This window comes from Zophobas morio, unplaced genomic scaffold, assembly GCF_036711695.1.
Source record: "Zophobas morio isolate AGI-343-1 ecotype UQ-CSIRO unplaced genomic scaffold, CSIRO_AGI_Zmor_V1 ptg000009l, whole genome shotgun sequence".
NCBI lineage: Eukaryota > Metazoa > Arthropoda > Insecta > Coleoptera > Tenebrionidae > Zophobas > Zophobas morio.
This window is the reverse complement of record NW_026972114.1, coordinates 12,008,163-12,018,474: the sequence shown is the minus strand read 5'-3', so window position 1 is coordinate 12,018,474 and position 10,312 is coordinate 12,008,163. Positions and strand designations below refer to the sequence as shown.

Below are 10,312 nucleotides of genomic sequence, written 5' to 3'. Positions count from 1 at the left end.
TAGATCTTGAGATGAACGAGGGCAATAAACGACCAAGGTCGTGCAACGACTAGGTCAATGATCGCCCGATGAAAAGTAATGGGGGAGCTGGACCAGCTGGCAAGGACAGCCACGTGCACCGACAAGGTCGACAAATGAAAGGTCAATGACCGCTCGATGAAAAGTAATGGGGGAGCTGGACCAGTTTGACCTCATTTGACCTGGTCTAGAACCCCCACTATATAACTACTTTTTACGCCACTCAGATACCCTACGGGCTCGGTAAGAGCAACGAAACCATCAAATTTTTGCTAGAAACTGTGTTTTTGTCGATTTTTATTGAATTTCAACTATATTTCAACATTTTTTGATGGTTCTGAGCCACCAAACACACTTAAAGCCAACAGAATCGCCTCAGATTAGGAAAAGGAGACGTTTAGGTCAATTTTATGCTTTCTGGCGTTCGTTGATACAAGAAAATTGTTAAAATTCTTCAGAAACGTCACTTTTGAAGTGTTTTCTTGTACTTTTAAGGTCCGGTTTTACAATGCAAGCTTAAGCGAGGTTCAAAGATAAGCCTTGGTTCAACTGCAGTTGTCCGTTTTACAATACATGGTTCAATGTTAAACCGCGCTCAAACGAAGGCTCAGCTGAGCGCTGATGTCAGGGTGGTTTAAGCTTCGCTCAACTGTCCATAACCTCAAATGTCTGTGCTTTATCGTTTTGGTGGTGTGACAGCATTATAATTGAAGATGGAAAATTTATTAGGAGTATTAACTGACGATGAAGACGTTTTAGAAATGATAAACATATTAGAACCGGCACGTATGCGACGACCAAAAGTTTTTCAGTTGAGAGAAAATCACTTTGAAAAGTGAAATGCTGGGGAATTTTTGAAACGATTTCGTTTTTCCAAGACTGGCGTACGGTTTATTTTGCAACAAATACAGGAGCAAATTACATCGCGAACAGAAAGAAATCATGCAGTATCACTGGAGCAAATGCTACTTGTGACTTCACGTTTCCTTGCCACTGGATCTTTTCTGCAAGTTGCTGGTGACTTTATAGGGATTAGTAAAGCAACAGCTTCTCAAATAATTAATGTTTTGGGGTGTGGAAAAGACGCTTTCCAGCATTGGCTTATGGAATTCATTTAAAAATGTGTAAATTAGAGGCAGTGGTTGTGGCAACAGCAGTTTTACACAACATTGCAATTATTTTAAATGAAGAAGAACCGCCAGTGGACGCAGAAGAAGAAGCAGCAGTGAATTTTGTGAACGATGTTCTAATTGAAAACATTGGAGAATATAGTGGCAATTATAATCAGAACAATTTTGTACGGAACCAGTTCATCAGAGAATATTTTACTCATTTGCTTCTTTTGATTTCGTTTTTAGTTGCAGTAAATAATAAAATGTAATGTAATTATTTATTTAAGTTTTATTATTTAAAATATTAAATTTTTGGGCAATTAATATTTCAATCTTCATTTGGTGTTCTGCTTTATTACTTCTAATTCAAGTGCAGCTTTGTCTCTCATAATTTGCATTTCTAGTTCATGTTTCTCTTTCATGGCTTTTAATTTAAACTCTTGCTCCTTTTGGATGTATTCCTTTCGACTTAGTTCGACAAGTTCTTTGGCAGCGGCACATTGCTCTAAATTATCACTTGTCTGGTTTCCTTTACCTATACAAACAATACATTAATAAAGTTTTAAGACAAGTGTCAAACATTTTTTAATATAAATATATATACATATAATACCTCTACGATATGGCGTGAGTGCTGAAAATTTTTTTTGCTTCAAGATTTTGGGGGAGTATTTAGCCCAATTCCCAGTTTGACCATTTTCTACAAAAATAACCATATTTGATTATTATTAATGTTTACCACTTTCTTTATTGGGACCACTTATTTTATCCATAACAGGCACTTCTCTCGAAATTGCTCCGGTTTGATCTTTTGGCATAAAACAATGTGAAATAAAGAAAAAATAGTAAAAAATTTCTGAATAAAGTGTATGTAAGGATAAAAAGTATTTACCATCATTTTCGTCATCAGACAGATTATACCGCTGTTACTTTGGAATGCTGAAAAGCATCAACATTTTAATTTTACAATACATATTATTCATAAAAATACTTATTACAGGTTGTTTCGGAATCGCCATCAAATTCGCTGCTATGCCCCATTGGTTTGGCCCCGAGAATTTCTTTTACAGCCACATCAACATCGGTGGCCTCAATACTTTGTTGTGACCCTCTCCCAGTACCACCGACATAGGCTTTCTCGTCAGCAAATTTTTTCGTTGTCCTCTTCTTAATGTTGTCGTACTTTTTGTTCAAAACTTTGTGATCCCGGAAGGTCTGGCCAGATAAAGAATTGAACTCTACTTCAATTTTCTTCCAACACTGATTTTTTTTTTTTTTGATTTGCATCAGTGTTGGACAATTTACACTCCAGAATATTTCTATACTTGCTTACTAAAGATAGGAGCAAGTTTTCTTCGGATTTTGTAAAATTCGGAGCACGTGTATTACTCATCTGAAACGAAATGTTAAAAACCATCATAATCATCTACTATTAACGAGCAAATGTTACATATACACATATACGTACCCCAGTAACGCAAAAAACTAATTACTTTGCAGAATTTGTCACAAATAATTTATAATAATGTGACATGATGACATAGATGACAACAACAACACACTTCCAACGTGCTCCCAACGTGGTCTCAACTGTCAGATTCTCGGGTGCGCGCTACCAACCTAAGGAAATTTGTGGTTCAGCTGAACCGGACGATAGCGGTGTTTGTAAAACGGACGCATGAATTGAACCTCAGTTCAGTTGAACTCAAGTTCAGTTGAACTCGTGTTGAACCGGACATTTGTAAAACCGGGCCTAAGCCACTCAGATACATTACGGGCTCGGAAAGAGCAACGAAACCATCAAATTTTAGCTAGAAACTGTATTTTTGTCGATTTTTATTGAATTTGAACTATATTTCAACATTTTTTTATGGTTCTGAGCCACCAAACACACTTAATAATGCAGAATCGTCTCAGATTAAGAAAAGGAGACGTTTAGGTTCATTTTATGCATTCTGGCGTTCGCAGATACAAGAAAATTGTTAAAATTCTTCAGAAACGTCACTTTTGAAGTGTTTGCTTGTACTTTTAAGCCACTCAGATACCCTAAGGGCTCGGAAAGAGAAACGAAACCATCAAATTTTAGCTAGAAACTGTATTTTTATCGATTTTTATTGAATTTGAACTATATTTCAACATTTTTTGATGGTTCTGAGCCACCTAACACACTTAAAGCATGTACAATCGTCTCAGATTAGGAAAAGGAGACGTTTAGGTCAATTTTATGCATTCTGGCGTTCGTAGGTACAAGAAAATTGTTAAAATTCCTCAGAAACGTCAATTTTGAAGTGTTTTTTTGTACTTTTAAACCACTCAGATCCCTACGGGCTCGGAAAGAGCAACGAAACCATCAAATTTTAGCTAGAAACTGTATTTTTGTCGATTTTTATTGAATTTTAACTATATTTCAACATTTTTTGATGGTTCTGAGCCACCAGACACACTTAAAGCATGCAGAATCATCTCTGATTAGGAAAAGGAGACGTTTATGTCAATTTTATGCATTCTGGCGTTCGTAGATACAAGAAAATTGTTAAAACTCTTCAGAAACGTCACTTTTGAAGTGTTTTCTTGTACTTTTAAGCCACTCAGATATATTACGGGCTCGGAAAGAGCAACGAAACCATCAAATTTTTGCTAGAAACTGTATTTTTGTCGATTTTTATTGAATTTGAACTACATTTCAAGATTCTTTGATGGTTCTGAGCCACCAAACACACTTAAAGCATGTAGAATCGTCTCAGATTTGGAAAAGGAGACGTTTAGGTCAATTTTATGCATTCTGGCGTTCGTAGATACAAGAAAATTGTTAAAATTCTTCAGAAACGTCACTTTTGAAGTGTTTTCTTGTACTTTTACGCCACTCAGATACCCTACGGGCTCGGAAAGAGCAACGAAACCATCAAATTTTTGCTAGAAACTGTGTTTTTGTCGATTTTTATTGAATTTGAACTATATTTCAACATTTTTTTGTGGTTCTGGGCCACCAAACACACTTAAAGCATGCAGAATCATCTCAGATTAGGAAAAGGTGACGTTTAGGTCAATTTTATGCATTCTGGCGTTCGTAGATACAAGAAAATTGTTAAAATTCTTCAGAAACGTCACTTTTGAAGTGTTTTCTTATACTTTTAAGCCACTCAGATACATTACGGACTCGGAAAGAGCAACGAAACTGTGCGGCCGTGCCTGAGAGCCCCAAGAACCCGGAATAATAACACTTAGGGGTAGCTGCTTTTTATTCTCACTCTTAACTGTCTAACCTCTCTTCTCACAATCCCCAGCGCGCACTCGCTTAGTGCCCGCGCTGCCAACTTAACATATCAAGCATCCCTACATCCCCCCTCTTTTGTATTATTCTTTACTTTAAACTAGATTTACAAAACTAAGATATAACTATTAAAATAACAACGTATCTAAATAATATAATACTAGAAAGTGGTTTAATTTATCACGAAATCTTTAAATCTGCCTGGTGGTTTTTTCGTGCGGTTTGGTCTCGCAGAGACGGGAGGTGTTGGCGTTTTTGGTTGTTTGTTGGTTGGTGAAGACATGATCTCTGGCTCAGAATTTCTTGGGGGATTTTCACCCAGCTCTGGTAGTTTTTGCAAATGTTGTCGGTTTCTTCTGACCTGGCCATGAGGAGTCTTTACCCAGTATGATCTTGGTGTTTCATCTGGCGTCTGCACCATTACCTCTTCTTTTCGATGAATAAGCCACACTCGATCACCAGCTTTCAGCTCCGCATTCTCTTTCGTGCGATGCCGTCTATCGTAGTGATGTTTTTGTCGTTGTTTTTCTGCCTCCATTTCTCTCCTAATTGCTTGATGGTTTGGCAGCTTTGGTACCAATCTTCTGCTTATTGCTGGCACCCTGTCCCGTAACTGCCTGCCAAACAACAGCTGGGCTGGGGAGGCTCCGCAGGATAAGGGAGTATTTCTGTAGGCCAGCATGCCCAGAAATGGATCCTCGTTCTTCTTCAAGATGGTTTTCAATAGTTTGACTGCACTTTCTGCTTGTCCATTACTCTGCTGGAATTCCGGGCTGCTGCTCACCCATCGAAATCCGTAGTCCTTGGCAAAAGTTCTGAACTCGAGGCTGTCGAACTGTTTACCGTTATCGCTTCTTAATTCTTCCGGAATTCCATGGTGCGAGAATATGTCCTTGAGATATTCTATTGTTTCTAAGCTAGTCAGTTTTTTCAGCTTGCGAATTTCAGGGTATTTCGAGTAATAGTCCTGCACCACTAGGTAATTCTTTCCATTGTAGTAGGCGAGGTCCGCACCTAGGACTTTCCACGGACGGGATGGTACTGTGGAAGGGATCATTGGCTCGACTACAGGCTGGCGGTGCTTGATACAAGTCTCGCAGTTTTCAACCATATCCTTCAGATGTCGGCGTATTTCAGGCCACCAAACTGTTGTCTTCGCTTTTTCCAGACATTTGGGCGTGCCCAGGTGTCCATCGTGTAGTACTCGCAAACATTGCTTGCGGAGGGCCCTGGGAATTACTAAGCGATCTCTATAACAGATTAGGTTATTGTGGATTTTTAATTCGTTACGAAATTTAAAGTATGGTGTCACGGCAGTAGGTGGTTTTCCTGGCCATGTTTCTACTACAAATTTCTTCAATAGTTGCATTTGTTGATCTTCCTCCTGATGTTTCCGTACCACCTCTTCTGAGCAGGAACTCGATGATAGTTCTGTCAACACTGCGTTGATATATATTTCCTGGTCCTTAAGCGCTGAATCGCCGTCGCGGACGCCTTCGTGTAGAGGTGCGCGAGATAACGCGTCGGGTACATGGAATGTTTTTCCCGGGACGTATTGCACATCATAATTAAACTTTAACAACCGCATTCTTAGTCTTTGTAATCGGTTGGAGAGTTTATTAATTTCTTTCGTCGTTAATATCACTAACAGCGGTTTGTGGTCCGTTAGCACTAAAAAACGCGATCCTATGAGAAATTGCTCTAACCGTTCGCATGCCCACGTGGCTACGAGTGCTTCTTTTTCGATCTGAGCATACCGTTGCTCCGCGTCACTTAAGGTTTTGGAACAAAAGTACACTGGTTTCCAGTTGTCGTCATTTTGCTGTTGTTCCAACACAGCTCCAATTCCAAATGCTGAGGCGTCGGCTGCGACTCGTGTTGGTTTGTCGACGTCATATTTTGCTAATACGGGAGCTGATGCTATAGTTTCCTTTAAATTCTGGAATTCTTCCTCGTGTTTTTCTGTCCATACAAATGACGTGCTGTTTTTTATCGTCTCTCGTAGATACCTGGTTTTCTCGGCAACATTGCTAATAAATTTCGCGACATAATTTACCATACCAAGAAATCGTTTGACTTCTGTTGGGTTGTTGGGTGCTGGATAGTCACGAATAGCTGCTATGCTTTTTGGGTCAATTTTGATACCTTCCGCTCCAACAACATATCCCAAGTAAGAGGTTTCTGATTTGTTGAATTCACATTTGTCTTTGTTGAGCGTTAAACCGTGTTTCTTCACTACTGTTAGTACTTTGTCCAAATTTTCATTGTGTTCTTGACTGTTTCTGCCCGTGACTAGAATATCGTCAGCATGCACGTGTATCCAGTCAGACTGAAGTTCTTGTATTATTCCATACAGTGTTTTTTGAAATATTTCTGGAGCCGATGTTATACCGAAAGGTATTCTTCGATACATGTATCTTCCGAAAGGTGTTATGAACGCGGTGTATTTTCGTGATTCCGGTGTAATTTCCAGTTGCCAAAACCCGGAAGAGAAATCTAATTTCGAAAATAACTTGGCTTCCCTCAATTTGGCAAGCGTTTCGTCCACTGATGGGAGCTGATACCGTTCGCGTCTCACGAACTGATTTAATTGCGTAAAGTCTGCACACACACGTACTTTACCGTTTTTCTTTTGTGCTACCACCATAGGTGCACACCACTCTGTTGGACTGTCCACACGTTCGATCACTTCTTGTGTCACCATTTTGTTTATTTCTTTTTCCACTTGCTTCATTAACGGAAGGGGTATTCTCCTGGGTGTCGCAATGGAGAATGAAACTGCGCCCTCCTCAACACAGATCTTATGCTGAAAGTTGTGTAACTTCCCCAAACCTTTGAATACTTCAGGCCATTTTGCGAGAATTTCTTCTTTGGTTGATCGCTTATTTTCTAGCCTCACTTGATCGATCATTTTTATCTCGTTTCCCAACCGCTGTACGATCTGTAGTTTCAGCAAAGCTGGTTCTCCCAGAAGGTTTTCGTTCGTGTCAGCGACGTAGGCTTTAATGACTTCTTGTCTCCCACCTATTTCTAAGGGAATTTTTATTTTGCCCAGCACGGGACATCTGTTTTGGCCCAAACCTGCTAATACTGTTCGAGTAGGTTTCAATCTGTAATGATTTTTTAATTTCTCTTCATAGTCTTTTGAGGTTATGACCGATTCCTCAGCCCCTGTGTCAAGTTTAAAGACTAATTTTATTTCACCACAGTTGAGAGTCATGCGAAACCGGCTGGATCGCTGCACTCTGTTCACCTTAATAACTCGATAAAGCTCGTAGTCACTGTTGTCAGTGCTACTTTGATCTGCTTGTACATTTTCATTAATTCGTTTCGTTCGGCACTCAGACCCATAGTGACCAATCAGTCGACATTTTCTGCATTTTTGGTTGTTGGCTGGACATTCTGTTCTGGGATGGCTTGGTTCTTTACCACAGCGCATACATTTGTTTCTGTTTTTCTTTTTTTCTGGTCGATTCCTTTGTTCTCGACTACTTTTCTGCTTTTGTGGCTTTTTGTTCTTGACAGCGCCTATATGCACCCCCTCTCTGAGCTCTTGGTTTTCTGTTTTGATCGTCTCAGCTTGCATAATTTTATTTACCGTCATTTCTAGGGTTAATTTTTCAGTCAATTGTAGTGACTCGGATAATTTTTGATCCCGTATGCCCACTACAACTTGGTCACGAACCAATTCGTCCTCTAACTGTCCGTATTTACAGTCTTTACCTAGAGCAACAATGGCAGTAATATATTCTTGTGCGGACTCACCTTCTTTTTGGTTTCTCCGATTGAACTTGGCTCTTGCATAAATTATATTTGTAGTTCCAACAAAGTAGCCAGTAAAAAATTGTTTCGCCTCTGCGTACGTGTCGAATGAATACTCGTCTTTCTTTTTCGTTTCGAGAATCTTCGTGACTTTCTGGCCCATGTGGAGCAAAAGACTTTTTATTTGTACTTTCTCGTCTGCTGTGTCCAACTTTGTCGTTATTCTGTAGCGTTCATAATGCGTTAGCCATGCCGTCCATTCGTTTTTGTCGAAACTAAATGCTTCGGGAGCCGGCACTGAATTAATTACGCTTGGTTTTGCAGTTGAGTGCAGATTCTGGAGCATTTGTTGTAGGACGTTCAGTTGTTGGCGTAGGTCAGCGATTTCCTGCTTATCGTCGCCGTTCTCCGTCATTTTGTGGATTTTCTTGTTTGTTTCTTTTTCGAACTTATCCGTTGGTTGTTTTCACACCTGACACCATGTGCGGCCGTGCCTGAGAGCCCCAAGAACCCGGAATAATAACACTTAGGGGTAGCTGCTTTTTATTCTCACTCTTAACTGTCTAACCTCTCTTCTCACAATCCCCAGCGCGCACTCGCTTAGTGCCCGCGCTGCCAACTTAACATATCAAGCATCCCTACAGTAGATACAAGAAAACTGTTAAAATTCTTCAGAAACGTCACTTTTGAAGTGTTTTCTTGTACTTTTAAGCCACTCAGATAGCCTACGGGCACGGAAAGTGCAACGAAACCATCAAATTTTAGCTAGAAACTGTATTTTTGTCGATTTTTATTGAATTTGAACTATATTTCAACGTTTTTTGATGGTTCTGAGCCACCAAACACACTTAAAGCATGCAGAATCGACTCAGAATAGGAAAAGGAGACGTTTAGGTCAATTTTATGCATTCTGGCGTTCGCAGATACAAGAAAACTGTTAAAATTCTTCAGAAACGTCACTTTTGAGGTGTTTTCCTGTACTTTTAAGCCACTCAGATACCCTACGGGCTCGGAAAGTGCAACGAAACCATCAAATCTTAGTTAGAAACTGTATTTTTGTCGATTTTTATTGAATTTGAACTATATTTCAACGTTTTTTGATGGTTCTGAGCCACCAAACATACTTAAAGCATGCAGAATCGTCTCAGAATAGGAAAAGGAGACGTTTAGGTCAATTTTATGCGTTCTGGCGTTCGTAGATACAAGAAAACTGTTAAAATTCTTCAGAAACGTCACTTTTGAAGTGTTTTCTTGTACCTTTAAGCCACTCAGATACCCTATGGGCTCGGAAAGAGCAACGAAACCATCAAATTTTAGCTAGAAACTGTATTTTTGTCGATTTTTATTGAATTTGAACTATATTTCAACATTTTTTGGTGGTTCTGAGCCACCAAACACACTTAAAGCATGCAGAATCGTCTCAGATTAGGAAAAGGTGACGTTTAGGTCAATTTTATGCATTCTGGCGTTCGTAGATACAAGAAAATTGTTAAAATTCTTCAGAAACGTCACTTTTGAAGTGTTTTCTTATACTTTTAAGCTACTCAGATACATTACGGACTCGGAAAGAGCAACGAAACCATCAAATCTTAGCTAGAAACTGTATTTTTGTCGATTTTCATTGAATTTGAACTATATTTCAACGTTTTTTGATGGTTCTGAGCCACCAAACACACTTAAAGCATGCAGAATCGTCTCAGATTAGGAAAAGGAGACGATTAGGTCAATATTATGTATTCTGGCGTTCGTAGATACAAGAAAATTGTTAAAATTCTTCAGAAACGTCACTTTTGAAGTGTTTTCTTGTACTTATAAGCCACTCAGATACATTGCGAGCTCGAAAAGAGCAACGAAACCATCAAATTTTAGCTAGAAACTGTATTTTTGTCGATTTTTATTGAATTTGAACTACATTTCAAGATTTTTTGATGGTTCTGAGCCACCAAACACACTTAAAGCATGTAGAATCGCCTCAGATTAGAAAAAGGAGACGTTTAGGTCAATTTTATGCATTCTGGCGTTCGTAGATGCAAGAAAATTGTTAAAATTCTTCAGAAACGTCACTTTTGAAGTGTTTTCTTGTACTTTTAATCCACTCAGATACCCAACGGGCTCGGAAAGAGCAACGAAACCATCAAATTTTAGCCAG

General features: G+C 39.2%; 2 protein-coding genes across 4 annotated transcripts; both read right to left on the bottom strand.

Annotated features, from left to right (window-relative positions):
* Positions 1 to 1,394: 1,394 nt before the first annotated feature.
* On the bottom strand, positions 1,395 to 2,882 carry LOC135125928 (uncharacterized). 3 transcript variants are annotated; one of them, XM_064051716.1, is made up of 5 exons: positions 2,599 to 2,882; positions 2,129 to 2,523; positions 2,023 to 2,069; positions 1,744 to 1,938; positions 1,395 to 1,665 (listed from the first exon to the last, which is right to left on the bottom strand). In XM_064051716.1, exons 4-5 carry the CDS (start codon positions 1,844 to 1,846, stop codon positions 1,466 to 1,468), a joined length of 303 nt encoding a protein of 100 aa, XP_063907786.1. In that variant the 5' UTR covers positions 1,847 to 1,938; positions 2,023 to 2,069; positions 2,129 to 2,523; positions 2,599 to 2,882; the 3' UTR covers positions 1,395 to 1,465. The 3 variants fall into 2 exon arrangements, 2 of the variants coding, with proteins under 2 accessions (XP_063907786.1, XP_063907785.1); XM_064051715.1 differs by having other exon boundaries at positions 1,744 to 1,830.
* A 1,691-nt stretch (positions 2,883 to 4,573) lies between these two features.
* Positions 4,574 to 8,578, bottom strand: LOC135125727 (uncharacterized protein K02A2.6-like). Its single transcript, XM_064051388.1, has one exon. It carries the CDS (start codon positions 8,576 to 8,578, stop codon positions 4,574 to 4,576), a length of 4,005 nt encoding a protein of 1,334 aa, XP_063907458.1.
* Positions 8,579 to 10,312: the final 1,734 nt, after the last annotated feature.